The sequence below is a fragment of the Danio rerio genome, chromosome 15 (genome assembly GCF_052040795.2).
Source record: "Danio rerio strain M-AB ecotype USA chromosome 15, GRCz13ab, whole genome shotgun sequence".
Classification (NCBI taxonomy): domain Eukaryota; kingdom Metazoa; phylum Chordata; class Actinopteri; order Cypriniformes; family Danionidae; genus Danio; species Danio rerio.
In genome coordinates, this window is record NC_141035.1 from 28,105,001 (window position 1) to 28,130,000 (window position 25,000).

General features: G+C 34.5%; 2 protein-coding genes across 5 annotated transcripts in view; one reads left to right on the forward strand and one right to left on the reverse strand.

Moving 5' to 3' along the window:
- Positions 1-19,060, reverse strand: part of tlcd2 (TLC domain containing 2) — a 39,649-nt gene extending 20,589 nt beyond the window's left edge. The window contains exons 1-3 of one of the 3 annotated variants that reach the window (XR_015508659.1): positions 18,519-19,047; positions 18,135-18,217; positions 12,594-12,676 (exon numbers count right to left, since the gene is read on the reverse strand). Coding sequence is in view for 2 of the 3 variants with exons in the window: in NM_001110382.1 (NP_001103852.1) it covers positions 12,594-12,676; positions 18,135-18,217; positions 18,519-18,697 (345 nt within the window). In the remaining variant the exon portion in view is untranslated. 3 annotated transcript variants of the gene reach the window in all.
- A 3,756-nt stretch (positions 19,061-22,816) lies between these two features.
- aifm4 (apoptosis inducing factor mitochondria associated 4) overlaps positions 22,817-25,000 on the forward strand; it is a 10,533-nt gene continuing 8,349 nt past the window's right edge. The window contains 5 exon segments of one of the 2 annotated variants that reach the window (NM_001431153.2): positions 22,817-22,867; positions 23,275-23,321; positions 23,459-23,537; positions 23,933-24,042; positions 24,292-24,401. In NM_001431153.2, the coding sequence (NP_001418082.2) occupies positions 23,470-23,537; positions 23,933-24,042; positions 24,292-24,401 (288 nt within the window). In that variant the 5' untranslated portion in view covers positions 22,817-22,867; positions 23,275-23,321; positions 23,459-23,469. 2 annotated transcript variants of the gene reach the window in all.

Genomic DNA, 25,000 nt, shown 5'->3' on the forward strand with positions numbered 1-25,000 from the left:
TAAAAATGATGAGATGGTGGGAGAGGGGTCTGAATGCAGACCTGGTGCAGTAGCAGTCTGAGCAGCATGCAATCCCAAACCCTACCCCTCACAGTGACGTCACTAGCTCTGTTGAGTGCATTGTCTCTGACACTGTGTCTGTGAGATATGCAGTCTCATCTTGCAAATTCAAGTCTGCATCCAGATGCTATTGAACGGTGGCGATGTTTACCCAATTATGGACAGGACAAAGTCCACAACCTGGAATAAAAGACAAACCGCAAACCTCGCCCTGACAAAACATGTTAACTACAACATGACCCTTAAGAGTTTCAGTCTAAGTAATTAAAACCTCCATAAAATCCCAGTCAAAGACTGATAAGACCCAAAAAATAGACTCTAAACAGTGAAAAGTTTAAAGAACAGTAATTTGTTTTGGATTCATATCTCCTGCTTCAATTTGTTTGATTTAAATTCAGTTCTTGCATAAATTCGCAATTATTGATTTGACTCGATGAATATCAATTTAACCAAATAAATGCTTCTGGTATTAGTAAAACTGAACAGTGAACATCAAATTACAAATGCTGAATGAACATCTGTATATTTAACCCTTTTTAAATCAAAAATCCTTGATTATAATATGTAAAATACAGTAACGATAAAAAAGTGACCACTTTTGAGAATTACTATTAGGGCTGAACAATATATGGACATCGATATCACAATGTGTGCAGCTGCAATTGTCATATCGCAGGATTAAATTTTTTATTAAAGATTAATAAATATTATTAAATATCATTTGATCATTAATCGTTTTAAATTTGATAGTTCAATTTCTAGACTTGAATACTGTTTGACTCTCCAGAATTTATGTACTTTTGATTCTAACTTATTACACTTCATGCAAATGCAATGCATAGAAAAAGACTCCCAGTTGATCAGAATTAATGACATCTTTCTAAATAGAGATATTCAAATCAACAAGAAAAATTATATTCATATTACAATATATATCGTGGCAAAACAAAATATCGTAATGTCAGAATTTTTCCTATATCATGCAGTCCTTATTAATATTGAATCAGACCTATTTTTTAAACAATTAATGGATTATTTTGCTTAAAAAAATTGTTACGCTTGCGGTGACCCGAGTTTGAATCCTGGCTCAGGGTCCTTTGCCAATCCTTCCCCTCTCTCTGCTCCCAATGCTTTCCTGTGGGAAATCTCTACTGTCCTATATCATATGAAAGGTGAAAAACCCCTAAAAATAATACAAAAAATGTTTTATTACATCAAAAATGTCTGAACTATGACTTTTAATTTATTATATCCACCCTTACTAATAAAATTAATTATAAAAAAAATGTTGAACACCAAATTTATAATAGCAGTGAGCATATAAATTTTAAAAAGCTGGATTTAATTCACATTTTTAACTATTTGCTCATATCACAAAGTTACCAGAATCAACACACTGTGGGCCATATTTTCCATGAAGTCACAATATTTTATTATAAACAGAATTAAACACAAAGACAGCACCATCGTCTTTTACCAAGAGCTAAAAATACACTAATGATATAAAGTATAAAGGCCACAGGAAAGATCAAGTTATATTTAAACACAATAGCGTTTAACCTCCTCCCTTTGACGAACACAATCAGCATTCACCGTTCGGGAGCCATGCAGGGCATCGCTCGTACACACATGCCCAACGCAGTTGCCATGGCAACCGGGCACGTATGGTGGCGTTGCTCCAGATACACTTGGAAGTACTCAAGACTCCAGGCATTGAAATACTATGAATTGAACACGTCTGTGTGCCTTCAGGCTTCAGTCTCAGTAGAGCACATACTGATCCTGTAATGACGACTACTAAGGAAGTGTTTCATTTTCCTGCGTCACCACTCGCATCACTGCCAAATTCACCTAAATTTATAGCATGTGCTCAATCTAATAAAAATACAGTGACGGATTAAGGAATTTCCTATTTGAAAGAAATTTCATTCAGACATAAACAACAGGAAGTCCTGAAGTTATAAATGACATGTCTATTTATTGGTTAGTAGGAAGGCTAAGATCCTATCTACATGTGGGTTGTTTTTGTCCTCACAGCAGGAAGATTTGTACAAATTAAGATCTCTGTTGATATCGTTTAGAGCCCAGATTTTATTGCCTAATTTGAATGCAACAATACTGCATGTTTTGCTAGGTTTTAATTATCGTTTTGAATACAAATAATTCTACATTACCGTATACATTCTATAGACGTATACTGTATGTATTTTTCCTCCATTTCTTGCTTTCTTGCTCTCCCTCTCTCTGCCTTTCCATCTGTCATTTTTGTTAGGTCTGCCTACGGCAACAGTTGATTGGTCAGGAGACCGGCCTGTCATCATTGGACGACATGGCGATATAAAACCGACGGCAGGAGGAGCGGAGAGAAGCGCACTTTTCTTTGATCTCGTTTTTTTTCTGATTAGATTATGATTTTTTGATGACTTTAGTTTGGGTGAAATTCTTTTCCACCATTTTGCCAACTTTTGAGACTTCTGTGTTTTTTGTAAATGTTTTACTTTGTTTGATTTGTTTGTTACTTTGATGGCCCAGCTCTTTCCAGCTTCATTTTGAGCTACCGCTGATTAAGTTCACCATTTTCTCAGAGAGTATGGTCATTAGGAAAGATGTCATTTGATTTCCATCTTGCAAACACGTGAGTAACTTGTTGTTAGAGACACCAGGTAAGAGGTGAACAGCATCTTTTGTTTTTATTTCAATGGGTGAGAATATAGGGAATAATACAACATGCGGCGCTGCAGACTTGTCTTTTCTTTTGCTTCATTATGCTTTTTAGTGAAGTAAGGGGTTATTCTTGAGTTAGAATTTTTTGTTATATTACTCTCTTTTGTTTGGAGTCACTAGAGTCCCCTTACTCCTGAGTTGATCTAATATTTTTTGTTTGATACTTTCTTTTTCAACTTGCTACTGTAAATGCATTTTTATCATTAGAGAAGATTTTCTTAACACATTTCTAAACATAATAGTTTTAATAACTCATTTCTTACAATTGATTTATTTGATCTTTGCCATCATATTAGTAAATAATATTTTACTCAATATTTTTCAAAACACTTCTATACAGCTTAAAATGGTATTTAAAAGCCTAACTGGGTTAATTAGGTTACCTAGGCAGGTTAGGGTAATTAGACAAGCCATTGTATAATAATGGTTTGTTCTGTAAACCATCAATAAAAAATTGCTAAAAGGGGCAAATAAATTTGACCTTAAAATAGTTATTGATACATTAAAAACTGCTTTTATTCTAGCCAAAATAAAACAAATAAGACTTTATCCAAAAGAGATAAATATTATCAGACATATTGTGAAAATCTTCTTGCTGTAATAAACATAATTTGGAAAATATATTAAAAAAAAAGATTCAGGGTGGCCCTAATAATTCCGACTTCAACTGTATATACTTGTGCATTTACATGGTTTCACTTTTGTAAATTAAAAGTGTTTTTTTTTGCTTTCACCATCACATGGTAAAATTGTCAGACCTTAAATTTTATTCCTTTTACAGTTGACCAGGGGTGCCCAAACCCAGTCCTGGAGGGCCGCTGTCCTTCCTATTTTAGTATCAACCACAATTTAACACACCTAAACCAGCAAATCGAGCTGTTTCTAAGTATACTAAAAACTGCCAGACAGGTGTGTTGAAGGAAGTTGGAGCTAAACCATGCAGGACACCGGCCCACCAGGACAGAGTTTGAGCACCCAAAGCTAGACTAACAGTACAGTACAACTTTGTTTGCCAGTCTCTATCTCTCATGCATACGTATGATTCGAATGCATGACACTGAACCTGATTATTAACCATAACATAGAACACAGCCCTAAAAAGGCTATTTATACAGAATGCTTTAACTTCAATAAAACGTGAAGTGGGGGAAACACTTGATTGGCTGGGATTCCAATTTATTATTTTTAGCTAATCATTGCTAAAATTAGTTTTATGCACAAGATGCAAGTGCATATTTATGTAGACAAAATCTACACGGTAAAACCCAGTCAACTTTATCAAATAAAATGAGTGTAGTTAACTCAAACTTGACAAAGTTAATTCTACTAATTTGAAGAGTTTTGAACTCAGTGTTGAAGGAAATGAGTTATTTAAATACCTCATTACATCAACTTAAATGGAGTCAGTTCAAAGTACTCATATACATTTTTTAACTCAAATGGTTTGCTGCAATCGGTTTCCTCAAACGGTTTGAGTTGCCTTAACTTATTGGGTTTTAGAGTACTCAGTTGGTTTGAGTTCTCTTCATTTATTGGGGTTTACTGTGCTCAAATTGCTTTGTTTACTCAAATGGATTAAGTTCACAGTACTCATTAGGATTAGTTTTTGATCTTAAATGGTTTGTAGCAATCAGTTTTCTCAAATGGTTTGAGTTACCTTAACCTTTTGGGTTTTACAGTGTATAGAAAAGCAATCCCCAGTATTAAGAACCACTGGGTTTTTCTTATAATATAATATTTTGATGGGGAAAAAGGTGAAAGGTGATGTTATTAATTTTTGTTTTGTTGTTACAAAACATTTAAATGTTGTTAATAATAATAATGGTCATTTTGGAGATGACCTCTAAAACTGAATGTTCACATTAGAAATATAAGTTCTCATTCTGTGCTATACTCCTGAAGATACAGGACATGCACAATACTTCCCATCAAATTTCATCCATATTTTCTGTAAATATCTTTAGGACTGAATGTTTTCATATTTAGGACATGTTTAAAATTGACAACACTGATGTTCATTATATACGATTAAATGTTTAGTTTATAGACACAGGTGAGTACTTGACAACCAAAATAAAGCAATGGCAGATTACAAAAATGTATGCAAGTTCCTTAAGGTGACTGTGCTAGCTATTGGGCTGACATGCATTACAAAAGCAAACATTATCAACAAATAGTGTGAATGGAGATAATTTCAAAAAAAGTTGTCCATACACAAAACTTTTATAATATTGTTTTGTAAATTTACCCTAAAACTGTTTGTATTGTTAATTTGGAATAAAAACTCAGTTTAACGTTACTTGCATCATGTTTTAATTATGTTTTTATTATGTTTAATTATGTTTTTAAGTTAACTAGTTAAACGCAAAATGATCAAAGTTGTTATCTTAAGTTGGAAAAAACCATAAAAAACCATAAAGGGCTGTTTATTCATTTACTTTTGATTCAAGTTTATTATAATGCATGTAGATTAGGGGTGTCAAAGTCAATTCCTAGAGGGCCAGAGCCCTGCAGAGTTTAGTTCCTGCCCTGCTTCAACACACCTATCTGTAGGCATCAAACAAGCCTGAAGCACTCAGGCTTAGGTGGACCAGATATGTTTAATTGGGGTTGAAACTAAACTGTGCAGAGCTGTGGCCCTCCAGGAACTGGCTTTGACACCGATAATGTAGATGTATGCAGGAAAAGACTCCCAGTCGATGTGAATTAATGACATCTTTTTACATATACTAAAATCATCTGAATTATATTTAGAAATCGCAATATATTATGTAAAGTAGGAAAAAATAAGCTTTTTGTCACATTACACCTAGTCCTATGAGCAGGGATCTGTATCGGAGAGGCTGGGGTGTTTTCTAATTCCATAGGTTACAGAGGAAATTTCCCTTCCATAAGGTTCCAGGAACATGAGCATATGTGAACCAGATGTCTGTGCTTCTGTCTGGAAAATGCCAAATGCATTCTGCAAACGGAGGAGGGATCCAGCCACAAATACACTTCTCTACTGGTGCCAAAAGTAGTTCCCTCGCTCATACACATTCTTTCCCCCTCATTCCTCCACTGCTTCTTACTCTTTCCATTTTCCTCAACAGAACAAACGCCTGTTGTTGACCTTTCACCTACTGTCAATGCACCGCATGCACTCTCTGTTATGATTTTCTGTATATGATAAGGCAGGAAAAAAGTGTGTATAACCCAAACTTTGCAAATCTTCTATCTTTTCAAAATCTGAGAGTACAAACAACCTGCCTACAACATGTCAGGCATTTGTGTTTTCTCACAACAATTGCCTTGTTTACAACACGTTGCTGACAGTTTTATCCAGAGCCCAGCCGACTAAACTACTCAGGTAAAAGCCGCAGGTTTAACACAGCCAATCTGGATTATCAGGTTGAACAGAAAATGCCAAGAGCTGCAATTTAATTTCTTGCCTTGGCACCAGTTGACTGAATTACTGCAGTGCAAGTAGAATCTCAACTGAGCAAATACAATTCCCCCTATGTCTATAGGTAAATCAACCGTTAATCTTGACTTTTGCCAAAACATCAACTTCTTCAGTTTGTCTAGTATTAGTACCTTCAACACGAGCACCAAAACATACTGATCATTTCAACCTCCTCAGAGACCTGCAGGCTGTAATTAGTTAACTCAATTGTGCTAAATGAACGGGGGATGAGAGACATTTGCTCCACAAAGACACGCTTTAGAGAAACAAATTTAAAAGGAAGGTTGTGGTGAATCGAATGCCAAAAATGTTATTGGGTTAGTGTAATATGTTTAACAGAAGCACTACTGGAAACTTCAGCATTCGCAGAAAAAGGCAGCCCAAAAGTAAGAGCCACAAACCAACAAAACCATTTTCATGTTGTCACTTCTTGCTATGTTGGTATATTATTACAGGACTTGGTTGAAATTGGGCTTGTATGGTTGAAATTTTCCAATGATCCCATAAGGAATCAGTGTTTCCATATATAGGCTTCCTCTTTACCTCAAAGTATGCTCATTCTTATATGAGCTGCCATTGGAAGTCTTTAAGTCATAGATCTGGTCTCTTCATGAGGGCTTGATGTCATGCTTTATTAAAGGAAATAAACTAAATGTATGGTCTTTGAATACCAACAGAAAATAAATAAATAAATAAATAAAAATCTACAAATTTTTTTAAAAAGGTGCAGTTTTAAAGGTGTAATTTTAAATATGCAGTAGCTGATTGTCTTCAGAAATGTTTTTTTGTTGTGCTGGTTAAAAGTCTCTTCACATTCCAATTGTAATTATTAAAGTAAATGATTTAAATGCATCTATAAGTATTTTTATATTCTGGGTAAGGCATAAGACTTAAAAATCTCCAATAACAATGTCACAAAGCTTATGCAGATTTTGTTGTTTTGCAAATGGGTTAAACGCATGGAAGCGTTTTTCAGGCACTAAAATCTACCGGCGAAAGATTCATGTGACTATTTTTAATTTCATAAGGGACTTTTTACAGCATCGATAAATGTAGATTTTTATTTAGTTTAACCACAAAACAGAAGCAAACAGCACTATCCTGCCTAGCCTGCCTTATTGAGGTGAAGTTGGTTTTATATTTACATTGGTTCATTTTTTAAAAATACAACCTGTGACACGCTCCCTCTATTGTTTACCATGCTACTTTAAATTTTCGGTCTAAAATAGCATACAAATATGGCTTAATAATAAGTGTAATTCCTGCACCCTGCCAGCCAACCACTAAGCATACAGTAGTTGCTTTAGGACAAAGTGAGACCAGCGATCCTTGCGTGTATGAAATACAGCACATTATGACAAGTTTTGCTTGCTACACAACAAAAAAATGTCCAAGATATAAAACAGTTTTTTGTTCGGAATTGTTGTATTATAAAGTACTATGAAGTTTTCCAACTGGCAAATTACATGATCTAGTGGGTTGTCTACGGTCATCTTTATTCATGATTTAAGGAGCCTTAGCATTGGACGACAGGGGAGGAAGCAATTTTCAAAAGCCATAATGCTAACGGTTAGCATTTTGGCAGATCACCTAATGCACTTTTAAATTATGACAAATTATGACAAATTTTGGAGTTTCACATTGCAAAAATTTAAATAATAATAATAAACACAAGGCTGCTATCTCATGACCTAAATGTAAGAACACTAAACTAAAGACACCACACCCATATTGTTCACAGTCAATGATCCTGACATTCCAAAAAACAGGCTTTCCACATACTTCCCAAACACTGCACATGTAGCCACTCAGATCATCGTAGATGCATTTTTGGCGTGGCACAACAGACATTCAATCAAATCTGAACAAACAACAAAAGAAGGCCTATGTTTGTTGACAGGCTGCATTCCAACCAAACTGAAGACATCTAAAACAAAGCTGCTCTTATGGTTACAGTTTGGCTGGTAACGTGAACAGTGGGGAAGAACAGGATGGGGTGGAGATGAGCGGGTCTGACAGATTCTCACACTGCAGTTAAGAATCTGGCAGCATGTTTTCCTCCAGCCACTTCACTGAATGAGACCCCAAGGAAAGGGGGAACAACAGCAACAACAGATCCACAGAATGAAGCTGGCCACTTTACCAAGTAATGACGCCACAGAAACCCAAAAGAACCAGCACTCAGAAAACCTGCTGAACCCAACAGGAGCATTTGGACATTGTCCTTCTTCAGTCTTTAACAAAAATGCTGTGATAATCCATATACTGGCTCATGTGAATGCTTTGGTCAAAAGGTCTCATTATTGATTTATATATTTTAGATATAAAGTACAAGCGTGTGGTTTTCAAAGAGGGGGTTGGGGTCGGACAACATTGAGTGCGTTTACATGGATACCAATACTCTGGAAGACAATACTCTGATTAAGAGTCTACTATGTAAACAACGATTTTTAATTAGCTTAATTGGACTAAAGTCAAAATCAAACTAAACAGAAATGGAATTAAGACATGGAGCATTACTAATTTAGTCGCATTTTTGAAGTGCAGTACAGACATGTAAACACCTTAAACTATTATTGTTTTGTAGTCCTTTTTGCTACATTTAGCGACAGGACACACACAGGGCAGTTGTCAATCATTTAACGACAAAAAAATGAGAACGGTTTCAAGCAATAGAGCTCATTTTTGGTATGAGTAGAAAAGGATGACTATGCTGAAAATTCTCACACAGTAGAAAAAAATACGGGTTTCCTTAATTTAAGCAAAATCAATTAACGAGTCCATTGAACTTATATTATGTGAAGCTGACTTAAAACAGCTTGCGTAACTTATAAAATTAGGTTAGAACATGATAAACTTAGTTTAATAAGTTACAATGTCCTAAAAACATGCTGTCAGGACTAATCATATATGGATATATTTACAGTGCACTAGTCCTTACTGCGTGCTGTCATCAAGTACAAGTTTTTCACGGGGGCATGAATGAAAAGTAAGTGAATGAAATGGCAGAGGTGGTCTATTGCTTAAGAATTTGTATGTACTGTTGTTTATTTGCACATAGTGTGAGAAATTAACTGCAGTTGATCTTGTAGCAAAATGAAAAACAAAAAGCCCAATATCACATATGGTGACGGAAAAAACTATTGTTGCATGAAACGGCTGAGGAAACTAGCGTTGAATGGTTAGATAATGATGTTAATCGAGCTATGTTCTCATTCAGTCATTGATTTTTAGCTTAGTCCCATTATTAAAATGGGGTTGCCACAGCAGAATAAACCACCAATTTATCCAGCGTATGTTTTACACAGCGAATGCCCTTTCAGACGCAACCAATCACTGGGAAATATCCATACACTCTCATTCACACACACACACTCACACTCTACGGTCAATTTCAGCATAACCAATTCGCCTGTACCACACATCTTTGGACTCGTGGGGAAAACCAGAGCACCCGGAGGAAACTCGTGAACACGGAGAAAACATGCAAACTCCACACAGAAATGCCAACTGACTCAGCTGAGTCTCGAACTAGTGACCTTCTTGGTGTGAGGCGAATGTAGTACCCATTAAGCCACTGCGTCAATCTCGAACTATGTACTATAACATGTAAAATAGATACTACATGTAATAGAAAATATTAAAAGAACATTCAAAAAGCAACACCTTAATCATATTATTGTCTTATTCAGATCAGGGCAAATAATTAGATTACTGATGTTCATGTAAACGATCAATGAAGTGGGTTAGGAGTGTCACTTGGAGATTTCCAAAAATCAATTAAACTATTAGAAACACCATTTTTACCTATAACGTAAAAGTTCTTTTTTAAACTGTATGCAAATACAAAGTCAACAGCCTTTCGATTTTTTTTCTCCCTATTGGATTGCGAGATCTGTGGTGATCATCCTAAATTAGGACCCAGCAATACCGCCATTTGCAGCAAATACATTTTACAGCACCATGTTAAACTTTCCGAAACTCATGTATTTAAATGCAGGTGAGGTCATAAATGAATGTGGAGGATGATCTCAGAGTGGACGTCTTCATAATGAACATAGTACTCTTCGTAGTGAACTTTAGTTCGTCAAACAGTTAGATCGCTCCATGCAAATACCCTAGAGCAGGTGCTAACCAATCACATTTACGCAACAATGGGAAAGCAATGCGATTGGCTGTTGTCCTTTGTGAAGTGTAGATGCTGACGTGTATTGAGAATGAACCGTGAAAAGCACAGCAGCGCAGGTGTGGCAAACTTTGAAGCATGTGTAAATATCATCCCAGGTGAATGTGGTGAAGATATGCAACAAGGCGACATCGTAACTAAGCCAGTAGTCATGGAAAAGGCCAGACTTGAGCAAGATTTTAAGCAGCTTTCTTGCCCACACTATCATAGCGGTAAAATATGCATCTGAACCATAGATCTAAACAGGATTCTGACAGTTGTTGGCTTATAACTAGGGCCAGACGAAATCTGCGGACATTTTTTTGCCATTTCCGTGGAGAATTTTGATAAAAATGTGTGGATTTCTGCTGATTTATTTTAGGAGTATCGTAACTAAAACCTTAATATGTGAAATAAAAATTATATTTTAAAGTTTTATTCAATGTTTGCTATACAAATGCAATTAGATCCACAATATTTAGTAAACAAAGCAAGTCTGTCATATATTATTTCTACCAAAAGACAGAAAAAATTACTCTACACACTGCATTGTACATTAATCAGATGAACATTTTCATATTATTACATTAATAATATCACTGTAATTATTTTAAAAATTTAATAAATATAGATTTACACACATTTACTCATGTAAATTAACAGAATTAATGATGGACTAAAAATCTGCGCAAATCTGTGGAAAACCTGTAGAATTCTGTGCGTGCAGATTCCGTGTGGGCCTACTAATAGCCTTTGTCTTTGTGCATTATGTTGTTATGAATCAGTGTTCAGTTACAATCTCAGAAAAACGTGCAGTAATCAGCGTGTTGACTGCATTTATTTAGCACTAATACTAGCCTGTGCTAATGTAAGTCAACTTCCAAAAAAATCTGAAATCGTTCAGCCCCTAACACACACACACACACACACACACACACACACACACACACACACACACACACACACACACACACACACACACACACACACACACACACACACACACACACTAGTAAAGACAAGGTGGTCAGACTGGTTGGATTATATGAATGAGTAAAATCAGGTCTGTGCTGTTTTCATTAGCTTTTGTGTTGCTAATTCATGTTTTTAGAATCACTTTATTGCTTCCCTCCACAAATCTCCTTTCTACCAAGTCAGTGGCTTTACTTGATTTATTTTGAAATATTCTTTTTTTAACATTAGATTCAAAATTAAGCACAATTTACTATAGTCTTACTATTATTTTCTTTTTATTAACTGTAATAGTAGACATGTTCAATTTGTCATGCTTTTAGATGGGACAGTAGAGATATGACAGAAAGCTGGGGTAGAGAGAAGGGAATGTAATCAGTAAAAGATCGCAATACAGCAACATGTTCGATGTAAATATAACCACAAGCCTATCAGTATTTACAGAAATTATATATTTTTGAAATCATATATGAATGACTTAGGAAGTAGTATGCTGACATTTAAAGGGACATATTTTACATTTTATATTAAATAACTGCATTTTCAGTGCCAGTCTGGGAACAACTTGAATTTAACACAAAAAATATGACCTTCCTTGAAATCTAAGGTGTCTACAAAAGACATCTCAAAAGTATGTGACATTTATGCACTCCCATGAGCCTCTCCTCTGATCTATGATGAATACTTGAAATGTTCAGAATAATGCAGAAAGAGCTGTTTTGTACTGTAATGTTAATGTATGGATGTGTGTACACCAGGTAGTTGAAAACAAGACCAGCCTATTAAAGGGATAGTTCACCAAAAATTAATGTTTTGCCATCATTTACTCATCCTACACCTATTCCAAACCTGTTTGACATTCTTTACTCTGTTGAACACTAAAGGAAGACACAATATCCTGAAGAATGTTGGAAGATGCACCCATAGACTTCCATAGTATTTTATTCCAACTATGAATGTCAGTGACTGGTGCTTTCCAATAACATTCTTCAGAATATCTTCTATTCATCAGAAATAGAAATGTGAACAACTTGAGTGTGAGTAATTGTTGAGGAATGTATTTATTTGTTTGGATGGATTATATCATAAAAAAAACACATTAGCTTTGAGCATTGACATGCTGCTGTGGTGTACATGAGACTGACTAAAAATGTAAGTAGAGTGTAAAGTGATATTGGCTTCTCCATTTTTTCCTTTGCTGTGATTGGTGGTCGGAGATCTACTTACCACTACATGGTGGAAAAGGAGTTCCCAAGAATGAATGATCTTCTGATTGATCACCATATCTAAGAAGTCATATATGAAGTATCCTAAAACATAAAGAAGCATATTAGCACTATATTTCTGTTCTCTACCCCCATCTTTCACTTTACAGTAGGGCGGCACGATTCTGGCTAAAATCAGGACTTTTTTGGTTTCAATATTTTTATTATTAGAAATTTTCACAGACATTCACTTGAAAATACACCTTTTTTTAAACATAAACATAAAACTTGCATTCTTACAATTAGACATTGAAAAAGAAAATAAATATAAAAAACAACAAATAACACTCATAAAAATAATAATTAAACAAAAAATAAATAAAATAAACATGCATTCCCCCAACCAACAACCCACCAGTGTTATCCAACAATAAACGTAGGTACTAAAGGCATAGCAAACATTTATTCACAAATTTGTAAAAAGGAAATAAAAGGGGACCAATTTTTTCAAATAATAAAATTTTGTCTATGAGAATATATCAGATTTTTTCCAGATGTAATGTACCTGTTAACTCTGCAGCCATAATATAAGAGTTGGAACTTCTTTTTTTCTTCCAAAACAACCCATATGAAACAAACTGTTGTTGTACCCGTGTAAGTCTCAAAAATTCTTCAGAACCTCCAAATTTAATTAGTGTAGGATCTGGTTCAATCGGAATGTCTAATGTAGGGATGCAACAATACAGTTAGCTCACGGTTCAATACATACCTTGGTTTTTTAACATGGTTTTCGGTTCGGTTCTCATTGCTTGACGTGTTTTTTTTTTTATTATATAGGCAATAGGAACAGTGAAAGGTTAAGGAGAAAAAAAATTAAATAAAAACGATTTATTCCAATACTCATTTTGTTTTGCTTAATAGCCAAGAAAAGTAAACTAGTTCCTAGTGTATTGTATATAAAAAATATATATGTATTGTAAACACTGAAATCTCACAGTGGCTGGTAGCCCATGTACAGACTGGGGAACACATAAAATCCTACACTTTGATAATAAACATACATGTGAAGCTAATAAAGATAAAATGGCTATTTCAAATAAAAAAAATGTTGTCTTTAAGCAAACATAAATATACCATCTTGTCTCGGTGCTGAAAAAATGCAAGACTTTGGTCTGTAACGTGGATCGAGTGCTTTTACAAAATGACAAAAGCCCACATCTCCAATCACCAAAAACGGCTGCAAATCTTTAGCAATAAACACCCGCATTGCCTGTTTTTTTTTGTGTGTGTCTCTCAGAACCAGTTGGGTAGATTCAGCGAAGGATTGTTGCTATTTGGAGGACTATATTACCTTCTCTGCTATTCTGCCTTCAGACAGTGATATTGCTGGGTAATGGCGCTGCAGATATGCAGTCATGGTTATACGTGTAACACTATCCTTGCACACAGTTATTTTTTGTTCACCGTTTTTTCTTTTATTGGCATTAGACTTACCGGCAAAACTGAAATGTCCACACGATGTTAGAGCGTGGAATTATGATCAAGCGCCCCCTAACTTTAGAGCATAGTGATTGGATATACTTGTGGGGAGCTCATGGATTTAGAGGCACACACAGTCAATTCGGGGAGACATAAAACTTACATAAATTATTTAAACGCAAAACCGAAATTCACAAGCGCGCATTGAACCGTGGAGGTCGTACCGTACGGTTCAATATTATATTAAGAACCATGGCATCCCTAGTCTAATGTAACTAAAATCAGAATTTTTTTTTTTTTTGCTTAAAATCAAGATGTAAGATGTAAAATAAAGGTTAATACAAGTAGGTTATTGTTATTATTTCTCAAACATATGGTAAAACAATAATGATAATGTCACAGCTGCTGTCCCTTTGAGAAAAAATAAAACATACATGCAAATCATACTTTCCGCAGGGCTCCCAAGCAATCGGTCTGTGCACCAATCTGAACGTTATTTACAACTTTATCACCTGTTATTTACAGCCTATACGGAATCTGTTCACTAAATAGACATCATTGGCGGACACACACGTGTCCTCTCAGTACTATACAAACAATGTGTCGGCTCATGCGTGATTTTGCATCACTAAGACAGAAATGACATTTTGGGATGAATTATACCTTATAAATGCAGTATGTAACACTTTAACACCATTTGGAGGTGTCCATGTTGCTGAGCAGCGTATATAAAACAATGTGAAGACTTGTGCGTCTGCCTTTACACTTCTCTCCTGACCTTGAAAAAATAATTTACAAAAAAGCAGAATTAAGATCGCGTGTGGGGTCGAATCGAGATTGTGATCTTTTTTCGATTAATCGTGCAGCCGTACTTTACATAGAACTAATGTTATTTTTATTATATGAGCAAAAGGTGAAAAGCCGTCTTCAAGAGTCAATGGATGAAAGTAATAAAGCTTTGGTTTTGTTAATATTATTAAATATATATATATTAAATACAGTTTTTTCACTATCACTATCATACATTCTTACCATGATTTTCAGATTAAATAATTCAGGGTAACAATATTTAGCTCTTGTCAGGCATATTTAGATCAAGAATCATTTGATGGCATGTTATATGCAAGGTTTATAACTGACATCTATTTGACGACATTTTGATTTCCCTCTTGAAATTTATTTAAAACAATAAATACAGCTTGCATACAAGTTCTATCTATAAAATCACTTTTGTAAATCTAAGTTGATGCTGGCACCGAAATGTCTTTGACCCAAGTATTCAAACTGTTAGATTAGATTAGATTAGATTCAACTTTATGGTCATTACACATGTACAAGTACAAGGCAACGAAATACAGTTTAGGTCTAACCAGGAGTGCAATAGCAGCAAGTGCAGGATATAGGTACTGGATAAGTTATAAAGTGCAATTATAGAAAAACTATAATGATATTTACAAATGGATGTACTATGAACTTTATATACAGGTTATATTAACTATGAACAGAGATTAACAATAGACGAACATATGTACAGGTTGCTATTTATTAGAAGTGTGCAGAAGGATATGAACAATTATAAATGTATATGTACGGTGGGTATGTACAATTCAAAATGAATTGAATGAGTCAGTGCAATGTAGTGCGATGAATGTGCAATTTTTAAATATTAATATTAAATAATTTTGTGATTATGGAAAGTGTAAGTTATGAGGAGAGTGTGGGGGTGTATGAGGGGGGCTACTGTTACGGGTAGTTGTACTGTGCATGTGTGAAGTCTTTTTCTCTCTCTCGTTCTCAATTATTCGCAGGTGTAGCGGATTACAATGGATCGTGATTGGTGCTTGGATTGGCAGTGGCCATATTTAAAACACCAGCAAACAACTCAGCCCTCCACTCTCTCTCTCAATTCCCGCTCATTATTCTTTGTGGAGATGTTGATATTGAATAATGAAAATTGAGCGACTGTTGCTGATGACTCTTGTTGGCGTTTTGTGAGATGCCGATGTAAAGTTGTACATTTCAACCGGAGAAACACGGTTTTCTGTCTCCATGTCTGGCTTGGAGCATGGAGGTTTGGTGCCTTCTGTTAAATTTTTTTGTTTTCTCCTGTGTTGTTAGTAGGGAGGCAAGTTTTCCGTATTTTATTTTTTAATTTATTTTCCAGGGAAGTCTTCTCTAATTTAGTTAGTTTAGTTTATTGGTTTATTATTTTGTCTCAACCCCTCCCGATGTTATTTTGCTCCTTATCTTTTGTAAATAAACAATACTTTCTTGTTAATTCTCAGTGGTTTGTGTTTTGGTTTATATCTTGGGAAGAGAGAGACGCAGGCACCAGATATTATATTTTTAATTACTGTTATCTTGTTAAGTTTTTGGTTTCATTTCTTTTTAAGGGTTTTTTATTTTTTCATAACAAAACACATGGGCTATTCGGACTTCTGAGTTGATGCACTCTACAGTCTTTATTCTCTGCAATGATAATAAAGTCAAATAAAATCTAATTTAATTTCTCAAACAAATCATTCCACAGGTTTTTCAAGCAACTGATCCCATGACAACAATTGTGTTGGTTACCAAGATGTCATTTCCAGAGGTCTATTTATATCTATCTCCCGATATGAGGGGTTTCCATGGAGACTGCATTTTAGAGCAGGTCATCAACAAATGAAGCTCTATATATGGGAGCTCATTAATATGAATGTACTCATCAGAATTTTTAATATACACACCCAATTCTATTAGTTTAACTCTTAATACACTTGTATCAGTGTTGTACTACATCAGTACTGCTATGCTTTTAAAAACAAAAATTAAAAACAAATATTTTATTGGGGGAAAAAAAATTCTCAATGTTTTTTTGTCTTGATTTTCTTCAGCTTTAAGACCTTTTTAGAGCAACCATTATTATACACTGAGAGATGCACAAGTCAGATCCGGTTTATGAGTTTTCACCAAGCAGAAATAGCAGATCTGAGATCATTTTAACAGGGAAAACATACATAATTTGTATTTAAAAAAAAAAAAAAAAAAGTACAAAATTAAAGGCCCATTCATAAAGAGTCATGTGATTCATGGCAGCAGCACTGGTGCCTGGGACGGATCATAAAGCCGGCTATTGATTCTATAACTACTGCTAACCACTCTGCCAAATGCATGTGGGATTCCTCCAAGAATTCAAAATATCTCTGGCATTTGGCATTTTATGAGGGAATTATCGACTTAACGCTTGAAATAAAACATTCCAGTGAAGTGTGCAATGCTGACGCAAACCAACGGATGGGCTACAGTAGCAGAAGACCACACCGGGTGCCACTCCTGTCAGCTAAAAACAGGAAACTGACGCTACAATTCGCACAGGCTCACCAAAATTAGACAATAAAGGATAGGAAAAACATTGCCTGGTTTGATGAGTCTCGATTTCTGCTGCAACATTCAGATGGTAGGGTCAGAATTTAGAATTAACAACATGACAGCATGAATCTATCCTGCCTTGTATCAATGGTTCAGGCTGGTGGTGGTGGTGTAATGGTGTGGGTGATATTGTCTTGGCACAATTTGGGCCCATAAGTACCAATTGAGCATCATGTCATTGCCAAAGCATACCAGAGTATTGTTGCTGACCATGTGCATCCGTTTATGACCACAGTTAACTCCTCTTTATATCTTTTATACACACACATATATATATATATATATATATATATATATATATATATATATACACACACACACACACAAACATGCACACTTTAATAAAATCAGGTGGTTTTAAGAGTTTCTTTCTACTGTTAAACACAAGATATTTTGAAGAAAAGTGAAAACCTGTAACCATTGAACACCATGGTAGAAAAAACAAATACTATACCAGCTTTCTTAATAATAATAAACTAAAAAAATAGAAGTAAAGGGTGAGAAAATTATGACTGAATTCATTTTTGACTCAACTATCTCTAGAAGACACTTTAGCACATGACAGAAGAGAGCGTGGTTTGAAACACAAACATCAGCGTGATACTATAAAGAAATCAGATAAATAACACCGTAAAAAACTCTTTTTTTTTATAAGGATACTTTAAATACTCACCGATTGACACAGATACAAGGGCGTGGGAGAAAACGGAGTGTGTTTCTATCAAATCCTCAGCCATCTGGGGATGCATGCAAAAACTACAAACACATAATAATCAGAACATGGCGTTACAATGAAAATGCAACACAAAAATTTGATTAATCAGCAAGTTTACTTAAACATGAAACATATAAATCCTCAAGTGATATAATCCGCACGTGTCATGTAAAGCGTAACAAGCGGCTGTCTTGTTATAACTACTAAGTTACATCCGTTAAAAATAAAGAGGACAGCAGCTCCAAAAGATCTTGGATAAAATATCTGATAAAGGCATCGAGCAAAGAGTGAATTGGGTGTGTTTGTTCCCCATGCACATGTGAGGGAATTTCTGACACTCACCAAAGCACGGACCACACTCCAGTAATGAGGCTGTGCACGAAAGACGTGGAGATGTTGTTCCATTTCCAAGCGTTCCTCCGAGCCGTCTCGGGGATAGGAAGTTTGCCCAATCCGTAGTTTACTAATTTGAAAAATCCCACCGAGGATCCAGTGGTTAAAATCACCGAGTTCAACTCCATATTTTGAGCGCGCGCTTGTTTTCTACTCGAGTCTCTGGTGCGCGTCTACAGCTGAATAAACCCGCTAACGTGACGTTTGATCTGCTATTTAATCATAAATGACATCCCGAGGGTCGGTCTTTATTTCATCTTCACTTTCAGTAATCCAAACATTCACGACTATGTTATCTTAGTCCTCGTATAATTCAAATTTCTCGAGTATTCTATGTTTGTTTGTTAAATAAAAAACTACGCTTTTCGTGTCAGTCTTCGGATTGTTCGCTCGGCTGTAAAGCTAAGAAGACACTGTCGACTCAATTACGAGTGGCAAATCCATAAATTAGTCGCTAACGTGTGCGTTACAAAATCCTGACGCTTGTGTAACTTTTTCTCTTTTACAATAACCAAACAAGAGAATCCCCGCCCAATCATCTTGAGGCGCGGCTGAGCAAATGGGAGTCTCGGGCGTGTTTTTTTCTGCACGTCTAGTCCCGCCTCCTCATGTCAAAGGGGAGTTGTGGGAAATGTAGTGTAGGCGAGGCTTTCATAACCTGCTTGTGAAAGAAGATGATAACCTTCAGTATAAATAAGTGTTCAGTAGACAGATTAAAATTGACTTAAGCATTGTACTGTACATTATACTAATAAGCATTATACTCCATCATACTGTACGTCTGAAAAAAATCTGTGAATTATTTTCGCCTATTTACACAAATCTGACTGATCTGACTGTGAACAACTTGACATTTCAAAATCTAATCAAATGAGGAAGACATCAACATTACCTTGAACAATCAAGTGAGGAGAGATTGGTAGCATCAGTTTTTCAACATCAACTGCTGTAGCTGCAAAAAAGATAAATATAATAAGAGTAAAATAAGACTTAACATTTAATAATCTAAATCTATGGTACAACCATACCAATCTGTATGGGGTTCAAATAAATTTGTATACAAATCATTCCCTACACCTGAACACCAAAAATAAAATGTACAATTAATGATACACTATACAATAAGCTCATTAACCAGTGAGAAATAGACAATTAATATGTATTATGTTAATATTAACGTTAGCTTAAAAGACATCAACTGAATTTTATTATCAGCTCAATTTAATAAAACAGTTTAGACTTGTTTCATTGTGAGTTAAGTTTAAATAACTAACTTACAGTTAACAAATTTAAACATAATGATAACTTAGTCATAATGACTTTTATAAATAAATCTGCCATGAGGACAAGGGTGTAGATTTAGTTTTGATATTGGTGAGGATATAACTTCACATTTAAATTGTAAAATTAAAGAATTGTCTGACAAAAAGGTGGTTCATTAAAGACTTCTGTTTTCTGAGGGCTTATTTGAGCATGATCACTTACCACCACATCTGAACACATTTTTGCAAGTATAATATTGCCATTTATGTCTCCATATTTATGCACTTTAGGCTAAAAGATGACTTTACATGTCCATGTTCTTTTCCTTCTCTGAGCGTGCAAACAGTTCTATTTCACACAAAAAAAATTTAAAAAATAAATAAACCAAATACAATTAGAAATAAATTAGACATTTTACCACAAGATTCTGTATGTAACACTGATCCTGTAAGTCTTCTACATCGACTTGTTCATTTTCTGATGATTTTTGGTTGTAGGGTTGATTTTTTATTCATTTTACAAAATATTTAACTTTGATGAATGTATAATTCTTTTTCTTTTTCTTTTTTATTGTCAAACTGGCAATAATACACTCAAAAATGCCTTAAAGTTGATAATTTTTTATGGGAAGTTTCACATACAAGACAATTTTTTCTGTAAATATTTTAAAATAATTTCTAATTCTTTGACCTCAATTACAAGAAACCCATTGGGAGACATATATCATTATTATTATTATTATTATTATTATTATTATTATTATTATTATTATTATTATTATTATTATTATTATTATTATTATTATTATCATCATTATTATTATTATTATTATTATTATTATTATTATCATGTTTTGCATCACTGATGTTAAGTTTTGTATGCCTGTAACATATCATCATATAATCCTATATGCTTGTCAGTTATATGCTTTGAAAAAAAATTTACACAGTTCACGTGGCTTGGAAAGCACAGTCATCATTTCTGGTGTCGTACGACATCTTGTGGTTCATAATGCAGGATTAGCCGCAGCTGTTTTGCAGTTCTTCAAAAACATACACTTGAGGTGTGGCTGAAACCACGTTTATGCATAGTCCATGCGGTAAATAGATTGGTCAAAATTGTGTCATTATTCACTTGCTCTCCAATCCTGCGAATACAGAAACAATAAACGAGAAATAGCTAAAGCTTTTTAATGTTTTTCAGCCTTAAAAAGAAAGTCAGTGGCAACCAAACTAGTTTGCCAAAAATGCGGCCTACTGTTGTGATCTGCTGAATTCCAGTATGGTTTAGAACAACATACGGGTGATTATTATCGCATTGTAATTTTTGGTGAACTGTCCCTTTAAGAAACATTCCCAGCAAGATTTCTGATCCCTTGTGTGATTAGATCTACTGTACAGATTACTGGGTATATTTACTTACAAATTACAACTTGTAGTCTATTACGACTGCTGGATTAAAGCAGTTTCAATTTATTAGAACTTTATCTAGCTAAGTTGTGCTGGATGCCTTTATTTAATACCCTAATTTAAAAAAGAAACCAGTATCCTCTCTTATATTTCTTACCTAGATTTTTGTTATAGGACCATCTTTTATATTGTCTTTCAATGAATAATTTATACCTTACCACAGGTTTCTTGATGGGTTAATGAAGCCAATGTCCACTCCAGGAAGAAAATTAATAAAAAAAACACTTTTATTAATAAAATAAATCCAGTGAAAAAGATGAATGAAACAAAGACCTGTACAAGAACAAAACATATCCCTTACTGAGTTGAGATTAAAGGGCCCAAGCATACAGAAATCTAAGCGCACTGCTGGTCTGTATATGTCCCAGCCTTTTATTTTCAAGTCTTTTGAATACAGGTGTGCCTTTAATGTTATAATCAATCTTTGCTACACTTGAGTATATCTCAAAAATGTTAACACAGAGAAAAAATCCTTTTTGTTCTGAATAAATTCATATAGCAATAATCAATGTTTGATATACTCGAGTATGTCTCAAAAGTCTGATATATCTCAAAAGTCTGGCTTACCTGAGTAGCCTATATCTCAAAAGGATAATTGTGGAGCTTATAACTCTCTAGGGTGATACATTTTATTAAAAAATATAGCAAAGTGTCTCTTCTACATCAGCTTTTGGGCAGTCTTTCAGGGGTCTTGTCCTCCAAGGCAAAGAATATTAATTCCTCTGAAGATAACGCTCCCAAGCTTTCTGTTGATTAGAAGTGTCATCTGGACCATTTCTTCCTTTATTGTCAGCTGAAGACTGACCCACTTCAGTATATCATCCTTGACCTCTTTGAGCTCTGTGTCAAAAGCGTCTCTTGTCATTGCTTATAGCTATGTAAAGTTTTGTGTCTTTTAAAATTAATGTCATTAAACAGACAAAACAATGTTGAGCTGCTTTCACACAATCTACATTGTAAAAGCGCAATAGAAAAGATTTATTGAATTGAATTGAACTGCTACATGCTAGGAAGTGTAGTTAGTCTCCCAATATTGTTTAACCTACACATTTTAGGTAATGCATTCTGACTTTTGAATCCCTTTTATATTTCATTACTAAATAAACAGCTTAATATATTTTACAGGTAAATTAATTACACAGTAAAGTAGGCAATAGTTATTTTAAGAAAAATATAATGTTTCATACACACAAAAAAACTAAATATATAAATTATATTAAATGTTGTAGTTTGAAGCATTTTAACCTGTTTATTAAGTCTTTTAAAACATTTTCTTATTTGTTTACACACATAAACTAATTAATTATGATCTTATAAAAAGGAGTAGTAATCTTCAAATAGCTTTCTTTTATAGCAAGATATTATTAATAATACACATCAGAAACAAAAGAGGGGAATCACTTTACAGAGCTCTTTACATTAACAGCGTCGCGTGCTCTGATTGGCTGAGAGCCGCCGTCGCTGCTGTGTCATGATGAGCTGGTTTCACAAAGAGTTATCCTCTCAATGGGCTGCAAAGAAACCGACTGACAGCAGTTTGAAAACCGGAGGATTTTATCTGGACAGGTAAGAGAGTAGAGAAATTGTTGGGAAATTACAAGTAATAAAAAGTAAAATAAGGGGAAAGTAGCATATCGTTTACGAAAACGAACTCTGTATTTTATATAACTTTAGTAGGCTAATGCAAACATGATTTGGGTGCATTTACTTCTGTTTGAATCACCACAGTTTTACTACAAATATCATGGTTAAATATGGCTAGTGTTGCAAAATCATTTAGGTTACCATGGTCGTCCATGGAAAGAAACACAGTTAATTGCCAGCGGCGTTAACATTCATCTGAGCTCAAGGTGTATTAATCTGTGATAGCTGTGACTTTACAAAGCGTCTTTTTTTAAGCTATCAATGAATGTATTAATCTTGCGTTTGTATTTTGGATAACCGCGTTTAAACATACAAATCTTGTTTTACAGATAGCCCAAGTGACAAGTTCAGTCCTATTTCTCCAATTTAGTATAAGGTAAACATCATTGGGAGTGGTTTGACTAGACGTGCTTTGCTACAATGGTAGGCTAATAGCCTACCTAGTGTTGTCTGAAATACATCTTTTGGAGACAAACATTGGCAACTTTGTGTTTCTTCATTATATGTCAACAGCTTATAAACCAATGGAGGCAAAACAGTGTAAAGAGGTCACGGAGATGGTGTGTTTGGAGTCCGATCTGCAGGATGGACAGTAAGAAGGGACTTTTATTTTACATATTTTATTACAGGATTCTTGTAATTAACTGTAGGCTACTATACTCTAACTGTTAAGCAGATAAGAAACGTTATATTGATTTATTGGTAATTCACAAAAATCATAAAAAAGTCATAGAAAAAAATAAATAATTTAATTTAAAGAAATTAATTACATTTATCCTAAATTTACTCACTTTTTATCAGTTGAACAAATGCAAGTCAATGACAATCAACACTGAGAAATAATAATAATAATAATAATAATAATTTTCCAACTTTATATAAACTTTTAAAGAATGAACAGGCTATTTCTATTTTAAAAGTTCCATCAATATCATTAAAAATATCTCCTTTTTAATCAGCTCAATGTTACATGTGTTCATCTCACAGAATGAAGGAGGTTCTGGTGGATGAGAATAAAATCCTGTTGGTGCGCAATAATGGAGAATTTACTGCTGTCGGTGGTCTTTGCTCTCATTATGGTGCTCCACTTATCAAAGGTAGGGTGTAGTCTTATTAATCACACAAGCTGTCACAAGCTGAACAGAAAAATAACCCTGCTTACTTAGGACTTTAACGTACAGAGAAAACAGGTTTTTCATTCACCTTTTACCTGTGGGATTATTAATGAGCTATCAGGTTGCTTTGCCTTTTTTCTTTCTCACTTTGCTTTTTTTACAAGTTGGAATTGAGTATGAGTGAATGACATTGTGTATTTAACAATCATAAAAGCAGTGTTATGATTGTAGGTACATTGATTGGAGACCGAGTTCGGTGCCCATTTCATGGAGCGTGTTTCAATACTAAAACTGGAGATATTGAAGAGTTTCCTGGCCTGGATTGTCTGCCTAAATTTAAAGTACGTTTGGTGATCATGGATTAAAAGTTATAGTCGACCCAGAAATTAAAGTTCACTGTTAATAACCCACCCTTTAACCATGTGAGATGTTGGTGATTTTTTTTCTGTCATGCAGGTGTGGATTTAACCAAAGCAAAATAAGTAGCCACTCAGGGCCCAAGGACATCTGAGGGCCCTTAAATAAATACCAAGAAGTATAAATTATACCTATAAATTATATATAACATTGTTTTCTAACATAATTTGTTTGACAAGGGTCTAAAAAAATTAAAGTTTAATCTTTATAACATTAAATGTATCCCCCACCATCAATCATGGAGAAGTCCAGCAGTCAAATTAGGTAAAGATTTAGTTTTAAAAACAAAATAGTTTATATATAATTTTTAGTTGTGAATTTATTTTAAGAAAACAAATCATTCAAAAACTTTTACAAGATGCCTTACATGTTGTTATTATTATTTTGCATCAAGACAAAATGTAGAAAATGAGTGACTAAGTGATATGAGAAAAAAACAGCAAAATAAATCAATTAACAAATAAATTAAAGTACAAAAGGTGCATTTTAGGACTTTTGGGACCCATGGCTGGATTTGCTTACG